At 33.4% G+C, this 26,702-nt stretch overlaps 1 protein-coding gene across 46 annotated transcripts in view; it reads left to right on the forward strand.

Annotated features, from left to right (window-relative positions):
* The window catches only part of RIMS2 (regulating synaptic membrane exocytosis 2), a 730,833-nt gene that overhangs the window by 517,511 nt on the left and 186,620 nt on the right, over positions 1-26,702 (forward strand). For 8 of the 46 annotated variants that reach the window (XM_074387003.1, XM_074387006.1, XM_074387018.1 and 5 more), the window contains one exon: positions 6,658-6,690. The exons of 35 other annotated variants lie outside the window; for them this stretch is intronic. In XM_074387003.1, coding sequence (XP_074243104.1) covers positions 6,658-6,690 — 33 coding nt within the window. The remainder of the gene's footprint in view (positions 1-6,657; positions 6,691-26,702) is intronic. 3 more of the 46 variants (XM_074387004.1, XM_074387008.1, XM_039464783.2) reach the window with 1 other exon arrangement.

Raw genomic sequence — 26,702 nt, forward strand, 5'->3', positions numbered from 1 at the left:
TACAATCTTGGCTCACTGCAACCTCCACCTCCTGGGTTCATGCAATTCTCCTGCCTCAGCCTATCATGTAGCTGGGATTGTGTGACACAGGTACCTGCCACCACGCCTGGCAAATTTTTATATTTTCAATAGAGATAGGGTTTCACCATGTTGACCAGGCTGGTCTCGAACTCCTGACCTCAGGTAATCTCCTTGCCTTGGCCTCCCAAAGTGCTGGAATTACATGCCTGAACCACTGTGCCCGGCCCTACTTACAATATCTTTAACTTAATTGACATTAGTATAGATAAAGATCCCTGGGAAGTATCATATTTATCATATTAATATCTTTCATGTGAACATAAAGTATGTAAATCCTATGCATTATTTTAAGGCCCAGGTTTTTCTAATAATTTTTAGAGTAAATCATTTAATGTCTTCTTCCTGTAGAATGTGGATTAGAATTTTTTTAGAACTTAATAAAATATTTCTAATTCAAATGAAGTAACAAATAATCTGTTGTTTATTTTTTCAAAAAACAATCTGATTCCAGAAAAGAATATTGTGGTCTTTAATAATTCAGTAATATAAATATTGAAAAAAACTATTAAGCAATTGAATTGTATACTTTTTATCTTGTGAGTTTGTGTTTTCTTATAGTAATTAGAAATGTTTATGAGAAAAGAGGCTGTTTCCACATAAAATATTTTAGACTGATATTTTTCTTAACTTACCACACAAAAAAGTAGTGGGAAAGCTACCTTAAGTTAGAAGTTCTTCAGTCTTAATGAATGTTTTGAAACTGGTACAATTTCGCATATTCTCCAAATTAGTCTTAGAAACTAATCTTGGACTTACATAGTTCAGAATTTATTCACCTGGACATATAACTTTAAAATATTTATGAGTTTTGATTTGTTATTTTATAAGTGTGAGTTATGCTACATCTAGGAAAATCTTGAATTGACGCAGCCATTGTTTTTGTAACTGAAACCGTAACGTGCTCTTACCTGGTTGTATCTTATATAGAAAATAACTGTCTTCTTGTAAAAGTGCAGGCAGCTAAACCTTTTGCTGATGTACTGTATTTTTGAAAATTGAAAATATTCAGAGTAACAAATTATGTTTTACTACTTACTATAATATTTTAATGTGCACATAAGCCCCTAGTTTTAGCATTATTGGATTTTATTAATGGGTTAACCTTTAATTTTTTTCTAACATGGACATTTCAATATTGTGTTCTTTATGGAATTTATAATTATAGTGTAGGTAGGTTTTTTTTTTTTTTTTTTTTTTTACTTTTGGAGTTTTGTTTTATAAAATGTATCTTTAGGAAAAGTAAATATTCAATAAAGTATTTTGTTAGTGAATTTTATACTGTAAATTTTTTTCTTGAGTGTTTTGATATTTTGTACTTTTGTTTCTTTTCATTCTTGAATGTTTAAGATTTCTTAAAAGTAAAAAAATATATATTTTAGTCTAAAGCAGTATTCCAAATCAGTTTTCTTATTAAATCCTTGTTCAAGCCATCCAGTCTGGAAAAAGGAATTAGGGCTCTGTTCTTGGTCATTATCAACAGCTTGATGACTTCTGAATTGTTGTAAAATAAGTATATTTTATTCTTAATAGAAAAATTTAATGTAAGATAAATGTTTTATATGACAAATCAAGTGATAGAATTTGCAATTAAATACTACTAACATCTTGAGAAGTAAATATCACCTTCTTTCATAATATTCCTGAAGTGAAATTTCATGATTTATGAAGTTATTTGCTCATTTAAAATTAGTTCAGTTTTCTCTGCATATACAGATAAGCTTGTATGCCAAGTGTGTTCTTCAGTAACCGTCCTTCCTATGATAAACAGCATGCTATAGTTTGGAAATAAATTATTTTAAACTCCCTCAGTACATACTCCCTTTTTTTCCTGCATTTAAAAATGTATGATATGTTGGATTTCAAAGATAAAATCAGAGAAAAACAGCACTGCCCAAATAAGAAGGCATTTAAAAGATAACCTTTTTAAGCCAGGCATGATGGCTCACACCTGTAATTCCAGCACTTTGAGAGGCCAAGACGGGCAGATCACAAGGTCTGGAGTTTGAGACCAGCCTGACCAACATGGTAAAACCCCATCTCTACTAAAAATACAAAAATTAGCCGGGTGTACTGGTGTGCATCTGAATCCCAGCTACTCATGAGGCTGAGGCAGGGGAATTGCTTGAACCTAGTTGATGGAGGTTGCAGTGAGCTGAGATCACGCCACTGCACTCCAGCCTGGGTGACAGAGGGAGACTCCATCTCAAAAAAAAAAAAAAAAAAAAAAATCCTTTTTATGTAAGTATAGTGAATTTTTAATAATAGCGAAGTATTTGAAAATACTGCACCTAATCTAATAAATGGTCATTCAATAGGTTGAAATTATTGTAAATGTTCAGTAATTTTATGGTTGTAGACAAAATTATAGAAAATAATAAGTTTAGAAATGATTAGTTTACATCATTTGCATTAAGAAATTTTTCAAAAAGGTTTTGTCACTATGAAGTTGTTCTAGTTTGTCATCTGTAAGCTTAGTAAGCCTTGCATCACTGAGGCCCTCCTACTAGGTGCTTACTTAAGCTTCTTTTTTTTAAAAAAGGTATCTCTTCTTCACCCAAAAGAAACATTCTAAGGCTCCATGAACTTTAATGAGCCCTCACACTATGCTTAGCTTCTAGTTATGTGCAAATTCTAATATACAGTTAGAATTTTCATGCCTCTGTTTCATTGTGTCAGGGACCTTGTTCACATAATGTTTGTTCCTATAAGACATAAACATATGTTATTAACTACAGTTAAATCTGGTAACAGTACCAAGTGTATGCCGGTTGTAAATGGTGGTAAGTGAGAACATTAACCAGTCAACAAAATTTCAGATAGATATCAAACACTGTGGGTGAAAACTGCATTTGTGAATAAACAAGCCCCATGTGTTTGTCTTTTTTAAGTTGATTACAGGTAATCATTTCTGTTCAAACTTGAGATATGTGTTCAGTTGAAACATAATCACAGTTAAAACATTATTACATTGGCAAGGGAAGAATTCTTAGCTTGCACAAAATTTTACATAAAAGCTGACATCATAGTTTCATGAGCTTATCATATTACCAAATATGCTTAATGAAAATGATTTTGTATATGCATTAATTTCTGTATATGTAGATATGTAGATGTACAGTCATGTAGCACATAATGATGGTTCAGTCAAAGAAGGATGCATATATGACAGTAGTCCCATAAGATTATAATACTGTATTTTACTGTATCTTTTCTACATTTGGATATACAAAATACAATTGTGTTACAGTTGCCTGTAGTATTGAATATAAACATGCTGTATAGGTTTGTAGCCTAGGCGCACTATGACTGTATCATAGCCTGGGTATGTAGTAGGCTATACCATGTAGGTTTGTGTAAGCACACTCTATAATACACAATAATGAAATCACTCCCATCTTGCTTTTTATATTAGATAGTTTGCAACTTAATAGTATCTTAAATTTTAAAATATTTATTGTAAAATAGTTTACCATAAGTGATTAAATGGTGCTTATGAGTTTATTCATTATATTTTATAAGTATCTTTTATTTCACTGTAATTTGTGAAAATATTTTGTATGATGGAATGAACAAAAAATACTGCATTTGTTTTTGTTCCTACAAAGAAACTCTTCATTATTTTCTGTCTAAAACAAAGATCCAGCTATAATTGTGACAGTACCTGGGCACCTAAAAGAGGGAATACTTTTACTATCCTTAATCAGTCTTACCTGGTTATTGATTAGATGAAAATATGGGTGTATTAGTTGTAGAAGAGTCTTGTAACTGGTGGTTGCATAAATGAAAAAGAAAGAGTTCTCATTAGAACCCTTCATTAATTGCACTAAAAGGCAGAATATTTGACTGCGGCATGGTAATGAGAAGTATGGGAGAAGTAGAGGGGATACTCTTAGCTTCTTTCAAGGTTCACCAAAGTCTGCTATTTATTATAATACTATATGTCAAATGAGTCCTTATAGCATGTTGCCATTTGCCTGAGACATAGCTGCTTAAGCAGGATAGTTGAGTATAAATTTCTCTTTTTAAATGAGGCTGTTTAAATGCAATAATACATAATAAAACTATAACCAAGGAAAGTCCAAAAAGCCAAAAATATTTAAAATATATGATACAAATATAGTTGTATTTTGAGATATGCTTTACATGAATTTTTATTTACTAAAGTTATATTTTTATATAAGCTTAATTATGAACTAATTATGAATGGATCATATTCAGATAAACTGGCAAATGACTTAATTGGTACTTTTAGTTAGTAGTGAGATCATTTTCAAATATTTCATTTTCATCCCCTTATTAGTCAAATACATTTCACACTTCCTGAAAAAAAGGTTCTTTTATTATTTTATGATTCTAAGATGAGTGTTACCATATTCCTTACAAATGAAAGCATTGGTCAATTACTTGACAGTTGTAGAATGTGCCACTTTTAAAACATTTTTAAATTAAATACTGTATAGTAAAACACCCAGTTCAGGCATCACCATGAGAGAATTCTTTTTTTCTTCTTTGTTTGACTTTTAATTTTACATGTTTTTATTGGGTCATTTAGCATCTAGTACAAAGAAAATTGACCTGGTAATAAGGAGACACCTGTTCTATTTCTGGCTCTGCCACTGAACTTGTTTTGTATCATTGGGTAAGTCACTGGAACTATGTGTGCCTCTGTTATTCACTGAAATTAACTGAGTGAATTGAGAATAATTTTTCATGTTTGGATATATAATATGAAAGCTATTGCATTGATGCCAGATAAAGTAATTCAAACTATAGGAAAATACTAGGTGAAGAAAGAAGCTTCATTTATTTATGTAGTTTTTATACTTTATGCAAAAAATAAAATTTTCTTAAAGACGGAATATATGGAAACCATATTTCATCCACTTCATAACAATTTCATTTTAACATGTGAGGAAACTATTTTAATAATCTAGAAAGTGTGTATCTAGGGAAATTTTGTGTATAAAAACACAATGCAACATGTGAAAGTTGACATTAGCATAGGTTATTAATAAACTGTGATTGTCCTACCTGATCTTCCTTGAGAAGTAGGTGAATTGAGGGTGGAAACAAAAGCATAGCATGTATAATTTTAAAGTGTATTAGTAAATTTCAGGAGAATATGAATTTTTTTTTTCTAGTGGTTAATCCTGTTAGCAGTATGATTTGTAATGTGATTGTGATGAGATTTAATGTCTGGTTTTCAACAGGTGAAAAAATGTGTTCAAATAATAATAAAATGGTATTAAGCTTCAAAATATCATTTTTTTTCAGTTTTCTATAATTCATACTAAGATTTCTGGTTTTTTTTCTAAGAAAAATTGTTTTGGTCATCTTAGCACTAAGGGACTTAGTTGAATGGAAAGTTTTCATTTATCATTCATATAAAAAGATAAATTTGTTACAGGAAATAATTTTCTAAAGAGCGATAATTTTAATATGTTGGTATTGCAAGTATATTTTGATACAATATGCTTTGCTATATAAATCACTCAAAAATCATGATACACCTATTGGAAGAACTTAAATGTGGTGTTTGATTTTAGAATTTGTGGTATCTGAATCAAAGCTACGTGGGTAAATTAAAATAGAAGATTTTGGCTTTTTGGCATATTGTTCATCTGTGTCAATCATGCTAACTCACTAATATCTTTGAAAGAAATTTTTCCTGAGAACACTGAGTTTAGCAGACATTTTTCTGTTTTCCAGTCACTGTATAAAATGTTATCTGAACTTTTTCACTAGTACTAGGGAAAAAAGTCTTTTCCAAAACATGTGTCATATCTGTTATAGTTGATGCATTTGGATGGATACCTTTTAGCATAAATTTTAATAATCTATAAGTGGCATTTGTAAGAATCTGTTTGAATAAATAGGCATTAAAAAGGAATATGATCAAAGAATATTTATCTACATTGAAGGTTAATTTGGATTTTTAATGCTGAAATGAAGCCATATATTTCAGCTACTCTTCAAATAAAAACTTGTGCTGTATTTATTACTTCATAACATTTTAATAATATTTTGCTGTATTGAAATAATTCAATGAAATATTGGCCTGATGACCATTCTTTGTTTTTTTGTGTGCACTGATTTACTGGGGAAGCATACAAGGAATAGAAATCTGTTGGAACTATTTTATTGCTCTATTTGATAATGACTCGATTAAATTTTTTTCTGCAGATAAATAAAAGTTTGAAAGCATTGTAATAGATTTTTTAAGTGACTATGTGGTCATACAACTAACATTGTTTTTACTAATGGTATCTTTTTTCAGCATTGGTGTTCAGGATTTGCTATACATAAATAATTGTAAACTTTTGGATCCTCTTTATTTCTACACTAACTTTATTTTTCTGAATCTGCTAACCTATAGTAGCATAATCATCTTGCCATCAGTTCTTATGTATTTTTTGTGGAATGCATTTGATTATATCTTCCCTAAAACTGTACACAGGATTCTTTCTCAAAATGATTAGAGGCCCTTTCCTTCAGTGTCACTTTTTACCTTTTGAGTACATCCACTCACTCCCATCTCCTTTGTCTATGTCTGTCCATTACACGATGTGATCACAGAAGAACTGGACTCTACAAGGAGAAGATATGCAGGTCTGTCTCTTCTACTGCTTTTTTTTTTGTTATTATTTTACTTATCTAACTTGTCCCAGAAATGTTTAATCATTTTTTTACTCATTTCATAGTTATTCATTCCTTTGTAATATAAAAAAAAATTAAATCTATGATCATTTTAATTTAGGTATTTGTATATTCAACTATCAACGGTGACTGCTCCAATTAGATGGATAAAAGTAAAATAATTTTTATGTAATATGTATATATATATATGTAATTTTTTCATAAACTGAATAACTAAAGGCAAATGGGATGTATGTGTTTGTGTATGTATGTATAGTTACCCCCCAATATACATACACATATATGTTTGGTTCCAAACATTTTAGACATAAAACTAGTTTTCAATTTTTTAAAAAAAATTCCAAATTTTGATTTCTAACATGAATTCATCAGTGTTCAACACGTGGAGAATACCAAAGACCTAATACCCTAAAAAAGCTATCAATATCACTGAAGAGTTAAGAGATGTGGATAACATCCTCCGTTAATATATCAGTGCAGATTATTCTGACAATATATTCTGCAAAGACATAAAGTTAAATAAAGTTTATTTCAGCTAGATGGTCAGAAAAAGTGTCTTGGAAGAGGTAACACTTGAGCTGAAACTTGAACATTCATTAAATACATGTGGTACTGTTCTAGGTGCTGGAAATAACAGGACACACAAAATAGCTCCCTATCCTTGCAGGCTTTTTTTAGTGTGAATATGTGTACACACACACACACACATACACTATATAAAATGTATGTACATACGTATACACACATGTATATAAAATGTAATGGAATCAGAAAAGATGGTATTCCTTTCCCCTGGGAAGGATAGATATTAAATATAAGAAAGACTTCATGGAGGAATTTAGTTGAATATTAAAAGCTAGAACACTGTTGGCCTCTTGTGTAGAGAGCGTTTCTGGTAGAGGAAGCAGTGTGGCCTGGCTTCACACAAATTTAGGCAAAAATAGGAAGAGACCAGATTTATAAAGATTATGTAGGTTATTGAAACACATAAAGCAACAGAGTAAGTCAGGTATTTGTTTCTAGAAACTTATTTAAAAGATGGACTGGCGTAATATAAGCAGAAATATTATATATGAGGATAGTGTGATTAATCAGTTAAGAAATGATTATGGTCTGAATTAAGGTATAAGTAGAGACAAACAATACACGAGAAGTTACATAAAGATGTAGATCTTACAAGTCTTGGTCACTGATCAGACTGGATATTATTGATGCAGGAATATGAGGCATAGGATAATTTCAGGTGACTAAAGTGTTTGGTGGTACATTTTATCAGGATAGGGAATATAATTTTTACAAGTTTTAGGGGAAAGATGGAGTTCACTTTTAGGATAGGTAAAATGTAAGCCTCATTTAAAATATTCAAGTATAAATATCTAATAGAGGTGATCGGTGGTCTGGAGCTCAGGAGAGAAGTCTGGGCTAGGGACATAGACTAGGGTAGCATATCAGCATTCAAGTGATGCCTTTGGAATTAATGGAATTGTCAGTAGCATATGAAAAATAAGAAGAGAGCCAAGAATCAAAATTTGGGGATCACCAGCACTTATTTACATTTTGTTTTTCGTTTACAATTGACTTTATTAAATGAAATCCAAATCTTCCATTCCTCCCCCTCCATTGTCCCCTCCACCCCCACATACCTTCCTTCTTGTCCCTGTGTTGAAGAGGGGATCTTGGGGAATGAGCTCACTATCTTCTCCTCAACCTCACCTTTACAGCCCACACACCATCTTCCAGGTCTGGGAAATACCCATTTTTACAGCCAGTCTTAGCATGTTTTCTTAATGTGGCATTCCCACCCCAGGCCCAAGAGAGATTCTATGACATATATTACAGAGAGAATTCTATATCAATATATATAAATATTATAGATTATGTACACAAGGGCATGGGCTCAATGCCCACTGCCAGTTCCCCACCCAGGCTTCAGTGTCTCTCTTGGCCTGGGGAAGTGGGAGGGATGTGATGATGGAGAAGGCTACAGGCTGTGTTCAATGACACTAAACAGAACGTGGTGGCATCCTCTGACTATGAGTGTCTTATTTGGGGGATGGAGGAGACTGGGAACAGGGGAGGAAAAGTCGGAGAATGTCGGAGAGGGGGCACAATGGCAGGATTAAGACAGACGGGATGGCAGGGTGGGGGAAAAAAGCCTTGGGTATGGAGCAAGGGTTTGGGGATGTTCACAGCACCTGGCCTCTGATGGAGCACACAGCCAGCCTTCCTGCTGCTGATCTGGGGAGGGTGAAGATGTCCCAAGTGTGGGCAGCACTCCAGAGCCCTGCCATCTTGACACTCAACTCCTAACTCTCCAACCCTAGGACAGGCATCTGAAGAACTAGTCTAAGAGGGGGCTGGTGTCTGAGTGACCCAGTGACCTAGCTGCTCTGAGCCCTGATTCTTGGCAGGAGAGGCCCTGGCTAGAGCAGCTCCAAGGCAGAGCTGACCTTTGGCAGGAGAGTCAGTAACTACAGTGGAGAGAGGGAGGATGCACTTCCTAGGGAGTAACCTAGACACTGGTGGGCGAGGAAGCTGTGCTGTGGATGGATGGAAAAACAAAAGCCAGAAAACTATGTTGAAAATGATTAAAGACAGTAGGATATCCATGAAAGAAGACAAATTTTTAAAAATCTATGAAAGAAGTGATTCTCAATAAAGGGGTATAATCAGCAGTGACAAATTCCAGACAAGACAAATATATTGTTAAATGGTAGGACTAGTCAATAATGATATTTTTCTCCTTGATTCAATAAAGTTATTGTGGGTAGAAAGCAAATAGAAGAGAAGGGAAAGGAGATGGAAAAGAAAAAAACCTGAAGGCAGTTAATGTACACTAGGCTTCTTGATGGCTTGGGAATTAAAAGTTAAGAATACCCTGGGGAATGAGACAAGGAGCTCACCAAGGATATCCTGGAAAATGGTTATAGTTTAGCTTAGTGGAGACCCTAAATTTGTGATGGCATTGGTTCTCTAAGAATGTGTAATGATTGGCTCATTAGCACACTTCAGATATAGTCATTTATCATTTGGATCACAGTTGGAACTTTCTGGGCAATTATGTAGAAAGAAGAGGAGACTAGAGATGTTAAGGGTGGATGGCAAGGAAAGTAGTTGAAGTAATGTTTGAATGGATTGGGAAGGATTAACTGTTTTAAATCATGTTGTCATGTGAAATCATGCAGAAGTTTTGATGAATTGGGAAAGAAGGTCTCAATGAAAGAACTGAACTTTGTGATGATAGCTAAGGCAATAGAAGCAAATTGAGCAGATTATTATCAGAGAGAATTTAATAATCTTCAGAATTTTCAGATGTTGAACAATTCCAGATAATGTGAAGATACAATGTTTCTTTCTGAGAGTGATTTTCCAAGATAGAACATAGATTACAGTTTGGAAATTCAAATAAAGCAACAAATTTTATTTTATTTTTATTTCTTTTTAATTGTACATTAGGTTCTGGGGTACATGTGCTGATCATGCAGGATTGTTGCATACCTGGCAAGGTGGTTTGCTTCCTCCATCCTCCCGTCACCTGTAACTGGCATTTCTTCCCACGTTATCCCTCCCAGCTTCCCTAGCTCCCACTGTGCCTCCCTTAGTCCCCACCACAACAATGCCAGTGTGTAATGCTCCCCTCCCTGTGTCCATGTGTTCTCATTGTTCAACACCCGCCTATAAGTACATGCAGTGTTTGGTTTTCTGTTCTTGTGTCAGTTTGCTGAGAATGATGGCTTCCAAATTCATCCATGTCCCTACAAAGGACATGAACTCATCCTTTTTAATGGCTACATAGTATTCCATGGTGTATATGTGCCACATTTTCTTTGTCCAGCCTATCATTGATGGGCATTTGGGTTGGTTCCAGGTCTTTGCTATTGTAAACAGTGCTGCAATTAACATACTTGTGCATGTGTCTTTATAATAGAACGATTGATAATCCTTTGAGTATATACCCAGTAACGGGATTGCTGGGTCAAATGGAATTTCTATTTCTAGATCCTGAGGTATTGCCACACTATCTTCCACAATGGTTGAACTAATGTACACTCTCACCAACAGTGTGTAAGTGTTCCTTTTGCTCCACATCCTTTCTAGCACATGTTGTCTCCTGATTTTTTAATGATCGCCATTCTAACTGGGGGAAAGCAACAAATTTTAATGCTAACATTTTTATACACACATTGAAATTATTGAGGGCCTCAGCTTGATATATATGTGAAGGAAATTGCCTGGACTATAGATGGTAGCAGCAAGGAGGAATAATGGTATGAACATAAAAGACATAGACTTCACATAAGATTAGAAAAGTAAACATGTGGAAGCAGCAATGCATAACAGGAAGAATGCTTCTGGGCTTCTGTGGTATACATGTAAGTTCAAGGATTTTGAGCAGCTTCCCCTCAGAATGTTTCTGAGAGAGATAGTATTCTTGAAGGGTCAACATTCTGTTCATGATAAAAAGGGAAATGAACATTCTCTGATGAAGCTAAGGGATATATTGTATTTAAGTAAAAGGAATATGGTTTCAGACTACAGTGGAAAAGATTAGGAGGCCTCTAAGCAGTGCAGAAAGAATTAGAGAAAGAAGCTCAGGATAGTAGGGTTTTGACAGTACTGACTGGAAAATATTAAGAAAGGAATAAGTGCAGGGGAAAGGAAGGAATGAACCATGTAATTTAGTAGTGGCAAAACAAGGAGAAAAATAAGTAATTTAAGCTTAGAGGGGGAAGAAAATTCAGAGGTACAACTTAGAGGTCGGGCAAAGGAATCTTCATGATATGCATAAAGGCAGAGGAAAAGGACTTGGTTGAGAGAATTTGAAGACTCCAAAGAGGAGAGGATTAATAATGGAAGCAACTTTTCTTACAAAAAAAAAAAAAAAAAAAAAAAGGTACCTAGGATATCTGTTGAATGTTTAAATTTATGGAGTCGGCCGGGCGCGGTGGCTCACGCCTGTAATCCCAGCACTTTGGGAGGCCGAGGCGGGTGGATTACGAGGTCGAGAGATTGAGACCAACCTGGTCAACATGGTGAAACCCTGTCTCTACTAAAAATACAAAAAATTAGCTGGGCATGGTGGTGCGTGCCTGTAATCCCAGCTACTCAGGAGGCTGAGGCAGGAGAATTGCCTGAACCCAGGAGGCGGAGGTTGCGGTGAGCCGAGATCGTGCCATTGCACTCCAGCCTGGGTAACAAGAGCGAAACTCCGTCTCAAAATAAATAAATAAATAAATAAATAAATAAATAAATAAATAAATAAAAATAAATTTATGGAGTCAAGAATGTTTTATTGTCCTTAAAGTTCTAAATTAATTATCATAGTTAGCTAAACATAATTTGAAGTCTTTCTTAACATACACTTTTAAAATTACAATAGTTATCATAGTTAGCTAAACATAATTTGAAGTCTTTTTTAACATACACTTTTTAAATTACAATGGTAGCTATAGATCTATAACAACTTTTTTCCTCCTGGTATGAAGTTGAATGCTGAGCTTTCTGGATGTCTGTTACAGATCCCTAATATGTGAGTTTGGGATTCTACAAACTCAAATAAGCATAGAGATAAATAAAGACTAATACATTCTGTTCCAAAGTAAGTAAGAGTAAAGAGAGAATAATACAAAAGATAAGAAAACATTGACAGAAAAAGGAAATCCTTTAAGAAAAGAAAGCAGTAAATTTTGTTACAAGCAATTCAGAATGTATTTCACCTGTTTAATAAAAGCAAGCTAAAGTTAAGTCTTTTCAAAATATGACTGTAGTGTGTGACCAAAGGTAATATTTTTATTAGCCTGTCACTCACATCTGTAATGAATATGCAAGTTGGTTTTATCTGTCTTTATAAACACCACTTTAGCCCAATATATGATGGAGAAATAATTTCACAAGTCCAATTACTTGGCTAACATATTTGGTCGAAGTGTGTGTTTTATATTTTAAACCACAATTATAAGACCTTCAGTTGTGTTACAAGGTCTGATTACAGTCACTACATCATCATTCTACATAATTAATGGAGGAATTGATTTTGAAACAGCAAAAAATGTTAACTTAGCACTTGCAAATCATAATCAAGTTTCTTTTAAATGAGAAGTAGCATGCTTTATTAGGGTATATTATAGTTTTTCTTCTTACTCATGAAATTTCATATGACAGTTTTTTAAAATAATTATTAAACAAGTCTAACACAAAGTAAATTTTTAAGATACTATTTGTTAAGTTACATAAAACCACATCTTAAGTTTCAACTACATAAAGTTTTAGAATTACCTTCAGACCTGATTTAGAGCATCTGACAAGATAAGTGCTTGTGTAATATATCAGTTATACTCATAAGGCGATCTCAACATAAAAAAAATCTTTTGTCAGCTATGTTTCTCACCAGTCTCTTAGATCAATTATTATGATATTTATATTTGTTATATCTTAATAATTATTAAATTATTATTATAGTTCGATCTGTGCTACCTTAAGAGTCTGAGAAACTGTTAAAAATTACTATTTCAGAATGATCCATTTATCTTCCAAATACTAATGTTAATTTGAAAAGTTTAATAATTCAAGTTGAATAGGTTTCAAATATTTCTTAATAAAAATATGGTTGAGAATGAGTAACATAAATTTTGTGTTATAATTATAATGCTTAGTAAAATAATCACTTTCTATTAGGGTTAGCTAAGTGAAACTTCTTAAAATTAATACAATTACAATATTCTTTTTTGTTTTGGTTTTCTGATTATTCTGAATGTTGCCTATTGATATGTTTTATATAGTTCATTCAGACTGCTGTAACAAAATGTTATAAGTGAGGCTTATAATTCACAAAATTTATTTTTTACAGTTCTGGGGACTGGAAAGTCTAAGATCAAGGCAGAGACAAGTTTAGTGTCTGGTTAGGGTCTGCTTTCTGGCTCATGGACCGCCATCTGTTTTCCGTTTGTCTTCACATGGCAGAAGAGGCAATGGGTCTCTGTTCGCCTCTTTTATTATGGCCCTCAACCCACAACACTTTCATGGCCTTACCTGCCAAAGGCTCCATCTCCTAATATGCTCAATTTAGTGGGTAGGGTTACTACATGACTTTTGGGGGGACACAAATATTCGGACTATAGCATGTAGCATTTCAAAGTTGTATTTCAATTCAATCTTGTCAGATTTCAGTGACATATGTGACATATTTTGAATGCTCTGTGCTTTTATGTGGCGTTTTGTTATACTTATGTCCTAAACAGTAAAGAGAAGTAACATTGATTATAGTAGTAATTTAACATACGTGTATGTATGGACACATATAAATGCACATATAAGCTGTTCTTGAAATTTTCCTAAATCTTAATTATTTATTGTGTTTCACATTCTATTCATTTTATTGATACTCTGTGTGCATTGATTACATCCTTTATTTGATGAACTCAGTATTATTGATGAAAGTAGAAAACTGAGATACTCAAGATGGCTCAGTCATGAAAAACCTTATATAACCCTAGTACTCTGAAATCTGGAAAATGTAAATCACTCAGTCTATAAGCAGGCACAAAGTGTCGATGCTATGATCAATACTGGGCTAGATACTTTAAATATTAGTATATAGGAATATTTTATATAAGCTTAAGCTTACATATTTTGTTAAGTAATATCATTATACATCTAAACAAAAGTCTCAAATGAAATATATATGTACGTATAATACAAAAATATATCACATATATGACAGCTTCTATTGATAAAGTGTAATACATAAGCCCAATTTACTAAAGTTTATAAATATTCTAATAAAAGAAAAGAGTTAAAGCTCTTGGAACTCAAAAGAGTAATGATACCCCAACATGGAACAAATAACTATGAAATAAATAGCTATTTGGTGAATAAATAAGTCATTTAAAATGAGGTTTGGAATGCATTGTTTTTTAGAACTTTTTAGATATAGAATTTCATTTATATTGGAAATTAAATCCTGAATTTGATATTACAGCTAATCTATTAATATATTACTCATACATTCTGAATACTATAACATTCTGTTTTACCTAGGCCTATGACCCACCTTAACTCTGTGTCCTAAAAATTTTAGCTGTTAGGGAAAATATTTTTTCCTGTAAGAAATGCTGGTCTGAGAAGCAGTATGAAAGCAGATTCTGGAACTAAACTTTTTAATCAACTCCACCGCTTACTTGCTCTGTGATCTTGTGAGAGTTATTTTATGCCTCAGATTCCTCATCTGTAAAATGGGGATAATAATAGTAGTACCTCGAATAGATATTGCAAAATTAAGTTAGCCAAAATATAATATGCAAAACACGTGAAAACTATGTCCAATACAGAGTAAGCACTATAAATGAAGAATTTTATTTTTTTATAAAAATACATGAAAACTGAATTTCAATTTCAAATCATCTGCATTTGATGTGTATGCATTCTTTTCATGATTTAGAATTAATTATTTGTTATATGCATTGCAGATATGCTAGTTTGTGACTACTAGTTTAGGAGATAGCTGTCAAGCAAATCTAGGCATCAGGCTTATGGCACCTGTACTCTTAAACCTTTTCATTTCTGAAAAACATAGTTGGTGGAAGGAGCAAGAGCATTGAAATCAGACATGTGTGAATTATAATTCAAGTTCTGCCAGTTACTAGGGATATGACTTTGGGCTGGTTGCTTAACACTTCTTATTAATCTTAGTAAACTCCAGCTAGTTTAGTAAAGGGTTAATTATGTTTTAATGAAAGCATAAAGTATTTATTTCTGTGGCAAAAGAAAGCCTTCCTAAAACTAAAAGCAATGAAATAAATTTTAAAAGACGGAGAACCTTGACTGGAGTGTGGCATGTATAAACTTCAGAATATCAAAATCATCATAAATTAAAAGACAGGCAAGTTGGAAAGATACTTGCTGCAACTCAGATAAAATATTAAAAGGCTTAACATCTGAATAACTTTTATAAAGTATATAGTCAATAAAACTCTAATAGAAGAAGTGGGCAAAGGATATATACAGACATTTCTCTAAACAAGAAATGCAGTGGTAAGTAAATATATGAAAAAATTATATTTCAATCATATCCCAAACAATGCTATTTTAAATGAGATATCATGTTTCACCTGTTTAAAACACTGTGCCTGTATGTGGAGATAAAAAATTAAAAATAAAACAAAACAAAACATGGTGAGACTATGGTAACAGAGTAGCAGTGAAATTTAGCATAACCTTTCTATAAAGCATGTCTGCAATATAAATAAAGATCCCTCATAGACTTTTGATTTGGTAGAAATAGAAATTCAAATAAAAACATACGGATGAAATGTTCACTAAGCATTATTTGTAACAATAAAAACAATGTTACCACGAATATTAAATAATGGAACAATGGCTAAATAAGTTATATGCATATACGACCATTTAAACGAAGAATTTTTTTGCCATATAAATTAGAAACACTTATTTCTTTTTTTGTAATTTGAAAGAAATTGGAAGTAATATCTGTAAAGAACTTGTTTCAAAGTTTTATCCATAATAAATAATCAAAGAATGATAGTGCTTATTATTACACAAATTATGCCAAGAGGCTTTTTAGATAAAAATCATTATTAACTCTACTTATGATTTATGTTTGTTATAAGGAAAATCGGTAGGATTTTGAATCCAGATTTAATACATCAGTAACTTGTAATGACGAACTAGTAAGGCCTTTGAGTAATACCCACTTCCAGGATTATTTTTTTAAAAAAGAAAATTCCTTTTAATAGTAGGACTGGGCATTAGACTGCACTTTGAACAGTTAAGTTGTTCATCTGTAGCACCAGAAACAAGACAAATTACTTAATTCTGGATTTTTCTTTTTAAAAAAAAAACATGCTTTTGTTAAAGAACAATAAAACAAGTAATGTTTTATTCTCTGTTTCCCTATTTAGAGGCATGTTGGTATAAGCAATAAAGCATGAAATGTAAAGGCCAATGTGATCTTAGACAAGTTTCCTAATTTCTCCAGTCTCAGTTTCATCATTGTTAAAAAACAAGGTTGAGGATTGATAATTTGTGTGTATGTGTGCCTTTCATGTGTATGCTTTCAACCAATAGAAAAATAAAAATAAATGACTAGCCAAAATGAAAAATTTGCCACTTCAAGAGCAAGCAAATAAATTTCAAAAAGGAAAACAAACACAAAACCATGGTCAGTCTACCACTTTTCTTGTAGGATCGAAGAGTTATGTTTAAAATTGGAGACATTTTTCATTAAATGTCTAGCAGGTGGCCAAAATCATATTATTAATACAAATCATTTTAAACTATTCAAATTCCTTCTTTAGATATTTTTCTAATGCCCAAATGTACATTTTGTACTCAGAATTATAGTCAACTCTAGATTGCAGGTGTTAGTAGTGAAAATATGAGTATTAAGATAGGAGTAAAATTGCAAGACAGACTATTAAAATCTCCTTATAAAATAGCCAAATAACAAGCAAATTTGGCTATGCTAGAGTCAAATCATTCCTGGTTATTATATGGTATATTAAACTATAATACAATATAATTGCTCTGCATAAAGGAAAGATTATTTCTGAATTTCTTATTTTCCTACTGTAAAGATATTTTATATTCCAAAAATGTATTTGTTCAACAAATATGCACCAAATATGTATGTATCAAGCCTTACTCTAGGTGCTGGGGACATAACAGTGACCTGGACATTCAAGATCTCTCTTCATGGAAATTATCTTTTTTGAGAGAAAATATTCCCTAAAAAGTTAAACTTAGATAGTTTTAAGTGCTCTTATTTAAAATTCTATGTAACCTAGTGGGATTGGGGTGGGGAAGGAACTATTTTTGATGGAATAATGCTGGAAGTCTTATCTAAGGAAGTGATATTTGAACTAAAACAGAAGAGTAAGAAGAAACCAGCTATGTAAGGGAGCCAGGAAATACATCATAATTAACACCATCAAAGAAGATAAAGTAAGGGCAATTGAAGTTTAGAAGAGCAGACTAATTTATGCTATCAAGTGTTTTTCGAGCAGGCATTTAAGCGTCAGTGAAGGATAAGGGAGTTTTTAAACTTTAAGTTTTTCAGGGAGATGAATGAGTAAAGTGTAGCACTGGATGGTAGTTACAATTAAAATATATTTGTTAAATTTTCTGAGTTGAAATTAAAGAGTACATTTGTAGTAAGTCAAGTTTGTGATCAAGTATTTAGGGAATATTAACATGCACACAATACTTAGTATTCATTAGAACATAGTGAATTTATGATTTTTTTTGGATCCTTTCCTTCCTCTTTACTCATTTAAAGCTCTATACTTCTGTATCTGGGATGAAAACTTAATATATAAGAAGGTAAATGGTGGTCCAGGCCTGTAATCCCAACACTTTAGGAGTCCAAGGCAGGGAGGATCACTTCAGGCCAGGAGTTTAAGACTTGGGCAACACAGCAAGACCCCATCTCTACAAAAAACTAAAAAATGAGCTGGGCATGGTGGCACATGCCTGTGGTTCCTGCTACTTGGGAGTCTGAGGTGGGAGGATTCTTGAGACTAGGAGTTGGAGGCATCAGTGAGCCATAATTGCACCACTACACTCCAGCTTGGACAACACAGGAAAACCTTGTCTCAAAAACAAAATGTATATAGACACACACACACACACACACACACACACACACACACACACAGGCACACACACTTCAAAATAAGGTAAGTTGACATGAAGAAAGCTATATAAGGTAATTTGATTAATAAATTATGTTGCATAACTTATGTGAATAACAGAGTTACAGATTATCGATCATGCTGAGTATGAAGGGGGTTGATAGGCTTGTTTAGAGTAAAGGAGAGAGAATTGGAAGGAATCTGTAAAAAGATTTAAAAATGGCTATATTATAGCCCAAGGTTGGGTTCATAGGGAAATCAGATAGAATATTACCATAAAAAAATGGACAGAGGAGAAGCTGCTCAAAAAGAAAAAGGAGAAGATATCAAAAGGAAGGAGAGGTGCTGGAAAAAGAGAAAATAATGAAATGAAATTTGGCTCTGTGTGTGTGTGTGTGTGTGTGTGTGAGAGAGAGAGAGAGAGAGAGAGAGAGAGAGTCATTTCATGACAACATTTTAGATCATAAGTTTTGGAGAAGGGCAGCTCAATCTCTGCCACCTACTAGTTATATGACCTTGTGTAAATTTTCTAATAAGCAAAACAGGGAAAAATAAGTCCTAACACATATAGTTGTGCTGATTAAGTGACAAACTCATAATACATGCAAAGCTCTTGTCACAATTCCTGGGATATTCAGAGTATTATTATTTTTAAGAATTTAATTTGGCCGGGCGCAGTGGCTCAAGCCTGTAATCCCAGCACTTTGGGAGGCCGAGGCGGGTGGATCACGAGGTCAAGAGATCGAGACCATCCTGGTCAACATGGTGAAACCCTGTCTCTACTAAAAATATAAAAAATTAGCTGGGCATGGTGGCGCGTGCCTGTAATCCCAGCTACTCAGGAGGCTGAGGCAGGAGAATTGCCTGAACCCAGGAGGCGGAGGTTGCGGTGAGCCGAGATCATGCCATTGCACTCCAGCCTGGGTAACAAGAGCGAAACTCCGTCTCAAAAAAAAAAAAAAAAAAGAATTTAATTTTACAGAGAACATTAGTACTAAGCTCTAAAATAGCAGATTTTAACTGTGTAGTCTCTACAGCTTTGTTACATTTCATTTTCTTTGCCTTCAGCAAGTAAAATTTTAGACTAAAAACATTACTGAAGAAAAAGAAAAAGCTAGACATAAACATGATCAGTGGTTACCTGGACAAGCAGGAAGAGGATTGACGTCCAAGCAGCAACAGGGAATTTTTAGGGTGATAGAAATATTCTGTATATTGATTGTGGTGATTTTACATAACTAAATCCATTCGTCAAATGTCACAGAACTTTGCACTACGTTGTGTGGATTTTACTTTATGTAAATTATACCTCAATGTATCTGACTTTTAAAATTATTGAAAATATAGAAAATTTAAATGGATTTTATATATTACTCAAATAGTTCAAATATGCTAATAGAAAAAATAATTTACCTAATCTAACACATCCCAAGCAACTAAGATTCCCTCCCAAGATAGGAGTCCACAGGGTTGTGGTCATGGGTGGGGTTAGCCTGCAGCTTCAGAATTCAAAGTGAAAGAAACAAGACTACTGAGGGCTTTAGCTAGAAAGCAAAGATGGGACTAAAGCTTTGAATCTAAAGCAGTGGGCAAGAAACCAGCGAAGACCCAGAGCGATATTTAGGGCTAACATAATGACCAAGAACAGGCAAGACAGTTAACAAAGAAATAGATTCTGGATGTAGTAGATATTCATTGATAATTATTATAGAAGAACAGAAATCAGCTATAATTGTAACTTGTTTGGGACAAGCTGAGTTTTAGATGCTAATGGGGCATCCACTTGGGGGTGACTAGGAGACAGCTGGAAATGTAAATCTTGGAGCTTACAGGAAAGGTAGAAGCTGAAGGACAGAGCCCTCAGCATTGATGGGACATTGAAGACTTGAAATTAAATAAAAACCACTCAAGGATAGAATGAAAAAGGAAAGCTATAACAACACTTTGGGAAATGCATAAATTTGAATAATGAGCTGAGAAAGATGAGCCGGCAAAGTAGTTTGATAAAGAGTCAACTAAGAGATAAGTACAGGGCCAAACAGTTGAAGAAAATGTCAAGGATAATGTAATAATTTTAGCAAATGTTGAAGTAAGGTCCAAAAAAAATGGTGCTGAGGAATGATCACTTGATTTGGCAAATAGGACTTTTCTAGTAACCTTTGAGAGATAAATGTTACAATACCCAGTTATCTACAGTAATCAATGATTAGGTTTTTCTTTAAGTCAAGTCACCACAAAATAAGTAGAGGGAGTTCTTGCTAATGAACCACCAGTAAACTACATAACATATTGCATTTAACTCAGTATTGGAGATACAATAAGAAGCTCCCTATATTTGAATATTCTTACTTTATAGCTCAAATATGTAAGGCTCAGTTGAATGAAACCAGAGGCTCAAATTGTGTAAAAACTCAGTTTTTATTCTAGATGCAATGGGTCCCACTTAGAAAAGTTGGAATGATAATGAATAATTGATGGCTAGATTGTTGATTCCAGATATTGCAGATCATCTCTTAGGAGATTCCGTATAAGAACTAGTTCTGACAAGGAGATTGGGAAAGTTTTAGAGTAGTTGAGGAAGAAGGACTCTGTTCAAAACCAGTTTTTTAGTGTGCATTTTTCTTAATCAAATTTCTTTAACTCGTCTTTTAAAATGCAGTTGATATTTTGGAAAATTAAATCACTTAGTATAAATTGTTTTAGTACATGATTGAGTGTAACACTCTATGCAGGTACTACTTTTATTTTTAGTTTACAGATTGAAAAATTGACGTATACGTTAGTTAAATAAATTACCCAAGCTGTTTGAAGCTGGAATTTTAACCAAAGCAATGACTGTGTGCCAGAACCCATGTCCTTAACCTTAGGAAATGGTGGCCTTACAGCGACAAAGCAAAAGATATAGAAATTTTAAAGCCAAGAAGGCCAAACCAATAATGGGGACATTGTGCAGAGAATATTATGAGACAACAGTACTAGAGGTCTGGGAAGAGGAGAGCAAGAAGAGAGGAATTCAGAAAAGGGATATTTAACATCAGTGGAGACGAGCTTACTCTAGTTTGCAATTGTATTTAGGATCCTCAATGTATCTAGTTTTCACACAGGGCGTTTGAAACGTTAAAAGTCATTAGAACCAACATTACATTTAGAAAAAAGAAAAAAAATTACATTAAAAACTCAATCCAGTTTCTCCAACTTAAACTAGTCTGTCCTGATGTCTCTTCATCTAATTCTCATCCTTCCTGATCTGAGAGGGACTCCATCTAATTGTTAATTCCTCTTTATTCTCAGTATTGAATGGAAACGTTTTATGAGATTTCCCTATTCATGAAACATTTAGGATGCATTCCTTTGAATTCTAAGGTAATGTTATTATACTACATGACATTAGCTGCTCTTTGTAATCATCCTTGTACACTTGACCAATAACAGTCATCAGAAGCATCTTGGGAAAAAGCAATACAATTTGGTGTCTAAGCATGAGTACTATCTTAAATCCATGTATCTAAATATTTATTTTTCTCATTAAATATAATTATTTCAATTTAATGGTGATCCTAATTTGACTTAAAATGTTAACATCACTTTGTAAAAAAGAAATTAGGCAAATGGATAAAATGTAATAAAAGTTAAAATGTGCTTCTTTTCTTTTAATCATAATATTGCTACATAAGCTTCCCTGATTTTATTCCAATTAATAACCCAAGTGTATAATCATTTTCCAGGATGATCACCATGGATATAAGGAGGAACTTACTTTTACAAATCTTTCTTATCTGTTCTTACATTAGAATCTTGTATCACATTTACAGTTTATAATCACAATTTATCTTAGTGATGTTTCTTTAGGTATAAACAATTTTATTTTTCTCTTTAGGTTTTCACAATTTAATTTTCCAGGCAGAGTTTAATCGTCTTATTTGACATGTGTATGGTTTGCAACGTATTATTAACCTAAACAAGATGTAAATATTTTATAACATCATTGAAAATATGAAGTGATATATCTAACAACTAATATTTTTCATTTAGTAATTTTGCCCTATTTCACTCCTTTCTCTGTATAGGAATCCATTTATGATTCCACTCTTTTTGAAGGAGGAGAAAAGCAAGGTTCATTATTTCACACTTCCATTAAGGTTTGAGGGACATGATCACATATGTTGTGTTTGGATCCTTTTAAGAATATACATATTATCATATGTTTCTATTGTGAATTATTTCTCATTTTTTCTGTGCCTGTTTGTCTGCCTGACTTGGAAAGTAAAAGATATCTTTAATACTTTCAAAAATATTTTATATCATCATTTTAATGCCATAGATAGTATAATTTAAATTTAGTTCACAAATTTTATTTAGTTCATAAATTTACATCCCAGATGTGGAATACAGTGATATTTGATGATTATGTCATATCGAAACATAAAAGATGAAGATTAGACGTATATACAGAGTGCTAATACATGCTACTCTGTTAATCATATCTACTTTAATGTAGATATTTAGCTATCATGTAAAAAGTAGAATATTCTAAAGTACATAACACAAATAGGGAGAAGTTTATTAATCCAATTAACCTGACTGATATTTGTGTCTTTTATAAACAATTATTGTACCTTTTCTTAGAAGCAATTTCAGTAATCATCGTATTTTTTCTCTGAGGGATTTTTCATCTTAAAATTCAGTTTACCCTCAAAATATATCTTGTTTTTTCAAAGATACAGGAATTGTGACTAACAATTTAAACATAACTAAGTTCTAAAAGGTTAGTAACATTTTCTCCTATACTTGTCACACTGTATTATGAAAAAAGAAATGTATATAGTGAAGCAATTGCACTTTAGCCTAAAATATTAGATCACTCTTGTGACTCATTTTCCCGGACAAAGTTCCTGGCTTAATGAATGTTTCAATATAGTCAATGTCTCTTGTGTGTCCTGTTTATCTCTCTCTCCCAGGCTCTGGCTCATCCCTTCTTCCTCTTTCTTTATCTCTGTCTTTCCCTCACTTCTTCCTTTATTTCATTTTCTTCTCTTCCTCTGCAATTATACAAACATTTTATAAAGGGAAATGTAATGAATGCAGTACCAGGACAGATATTTAAAATGTCTACAGCACTTTACATTATGTATATTAATGAAATAAATATGATAATGTAAAACAAAAAACAATGAAACATCATTTGACTTCACATTCAACCAACTGGCCGGGTGCCGTGGCTCATGCCTGTAATCCCAGCACTTTGGGAGGCTGACACAGGCAGATCATGAAGTCAGGAGATGGAGACCACCCTGGCTAACATGCCCTGTCTCTACTAAAAATACAAAAAATTAGCTGGGCATGGTGGCATGCACCTGTAATCCCATTTACTCGGGAGGCGAAGGCAGGAGAATCACCTGAACCTGGGAGATGGAGATTGCAGTGAGCTGAGATCGTACCACTGCACTCCAGCCTGGGCAACAGAGTGAGACTCTGTCTCAAAACATATATGTATCAATCAACCAAAGATTTGTATAGCAGATGGAATTTTAAAGAATATCTATTACAATTAATATTTATTAGTCCAAAAAATTATTAGTCCAAGAATTTATAGTCCAAAACTATTCATTTCATAGATGAAGAATTTTATGCTCAGAAAGTGAGGTGTAAGGTACAGGAATTGTGAAGCCAGGATTCAAACCCAAATCTCTTATCTTTTCAACCCATGCTGTTTTTTAATGTTTTCTTTTTATTATCATTATTATCATTATTATTATTGTATTTGGGCTCTGGGATACATGTGCACACATCCTGCATCCTGCAGGATTGTTGAATGGGTACATACATGCCATGGTGGTTTGCTGTCTCCATCCTCCCCACCACCTACATCAGGCATTCTCCCAGTAGCTAGGCACAGTGGCTTATGCCCGTAATCCCAAAACTTTGGGAAAGCAAGGTGGGAGGATCGCTTGAGACCAGGAGTTCGAGACCAGCCAGTAAAATGTAGGGATACTTCATCTCTACTAAAAATAAACACAGCCGAGTGTGGTATGCACACCTGTGGTCTCGGCTACTTCAAAGGCTGAGGCAGCAAGCTCACTTAAGCCTAGAAGATCAGAACTCTATAATGAGCTATGATTGAGCCACTGCATTTCAGCCTGGCTGACCAAGCAAGACCCTGTCTCAGAACTATAAAAGATTTTATTTAATCTTATGTAATATAAAGGTACCCATTACCCAAAATCTGGGCAGTTTCAAGGACCCATCAACTCTATGGTAGGTACTTCCACTGTATTCTGCAGGCATAAAACCCTGATCTTCCCCAGTGGACCAAGTACATTCTTATTTCTTTTTCTTTGAGACAAAGTATCACTCTGTCACCCAAGCTGGAGTACAGTGGCGCAAACATGGCTCACTGCAGCCTCTACCTCTTGGATTCAAATGATCTTCCTTCCTCAGCCTCCCATGTAGCTGGGACCACAGGCACATACTACCGCCCCTGGCTAAAGTTTTGATTTGTTGTTTAGAGCAGGTTCTCACTTTGTTGCCCACTCTGCTCCCAAACTCCTGCGTTCAAGCAGTCCTCCCTCCTCAGCTTCTCAAGTGCTGGAATTATAGGTATAAGCCATCGTGCGTGGCTATGCCCTGATTTTTAATATCAAAACCTAAAATAATACTAAAATCTAAGTCCTCTGAATAATCAAATTCCAGTCTGTTCACTGAATTTAGAGACCAAAAGCAAACATATGCTAGATTATTAGATCCTTCCTAATTAACTTATATCCCAAAATAGTTTAGATATCACTTTATTTTTACCATAGGGAAAATAGTCTGAAATTTGTCTACAGCACCTCCCTTGAAGTATTTTTTAATGAATATGGTGGGGAGTTAACACAGTAACACAAGACAAGAACACAAAGTAACAGTTAATCTAAACATTTAAAATAGGTTATTAAGATTTAGAACCCAATTTAAAAGACTAGCATTCATAACTGAGCCTGGAGGTAATATAATTTTGTAAGTTTCTTTCCTTTTTCATTTCATTCCCTTTTTTCATTAAAGTACATAGGGAGTTCAGGTTTCTTACAGCATTCCTAAGAGCAAAGGAAAGATTATTTTTAAACAAATGTGTTATAAGCAAAATCAAATTAATATTCCTTCATTCATGTCAGGTCCTAGTGAAAACAATAGAGAAAGGGTTACCATTGATTGATTTGGAAATAAACATTCCTCAAAACTAGTGTATCTTAGTTGAACGATTAAGTTATTTACTCTTGAAAATAAAATACCTCTTCACACTAGTACAACACTAATGTAATTTGGTACATAATTCATGTTTTTTATGAAGTATTTATTTCCATGCTTTTTCTCAATTTGTCCTGGTTTTGTTATTCCTTGTATTATATCTACTTTTAAGAAATAATTTATCTAATGAAAAGCACTTTTGTCCAGGTATGATGGCTCACAAGAGTAATCCCAGCACTTTGGAATGCCAGGGTGAGCCCAGAAGTTTGAGACCAGCCTGGGCAACATGGCAAAACCCTGTCTCTAAAAAATATAAAAATTAGCCAGGTGTGGTAACATGCACCTGCTACTCAGGAGGCCAATGTAGGAGGATCATTTGAGCATGGGAAGTTGAGACAGCAGTGATCAGTGATGATTACCAAACAATGGTACAATTGGTATGCTTGTGTACACATATTTGCACACTGACATTTCTTTAAGAAAGCTCCTGGGAGGTGGAATTTCAGGATCAAAACTATGATCAGTTTTAAGTTTTTTTCATATACAATGCCAATGTGTTATATTTTAAGTAATTTTTTCACAGTTTTTAGATATTGAAAGAAAAATATTCATGAAAATCATTTACAGATATTGAAAGAACAGTTAAAATATTCATTAAAATCAAGTAGTTTATTTTCTTCTTGAGTTGCACTGCCCTTTAAAATAAAGCTATGACATAAAATATACATTTTTATCTCGAGACATATTAGCAGTTTTTATACTTAGTCCTCTGATAGTTTAAAGAAATTTTTGTTTTTATAGTATATCTTGTTGAATCTAGAAAACAAATATATGGAGCCATGCTTTCTCATCTGTAATTGCCACCTTGAAGCAAGCCAATAGCTGTACACTGATGATACCTTTTTTTTCATTGCACTTCATTTGGTACATATTTAAATGGTGAATTTAGCATTGGGGGTCCACAATTTGGCCCTTTGAGTTTTGTTTGTTTTAAATACATTATTTCTGTCATTCTCTAATGACAGAAATATTGCCTGTATTTTCTTTTGTGTCTATTCCACATTGTTTGTATTTTCTTAAAAGTTCATAAAA

The sequence above is a fragment of the Saimiri boliviensis genome, chromosome 15 (assembly GCF_048565385.1).
Source record: "Saimiri boliviensis isolate mSaiBol1 chromosome 15, mSaiBol1.pri, whole genome shotgun sequence".
In the NCBI taxonomy this organism is placed as follows: domain Eukaryota; kingdom Metazoa; phylum Chordata; class Mammalia; order Primates; family Cebidae; genus Saimiri; species Saimiri boliviensis.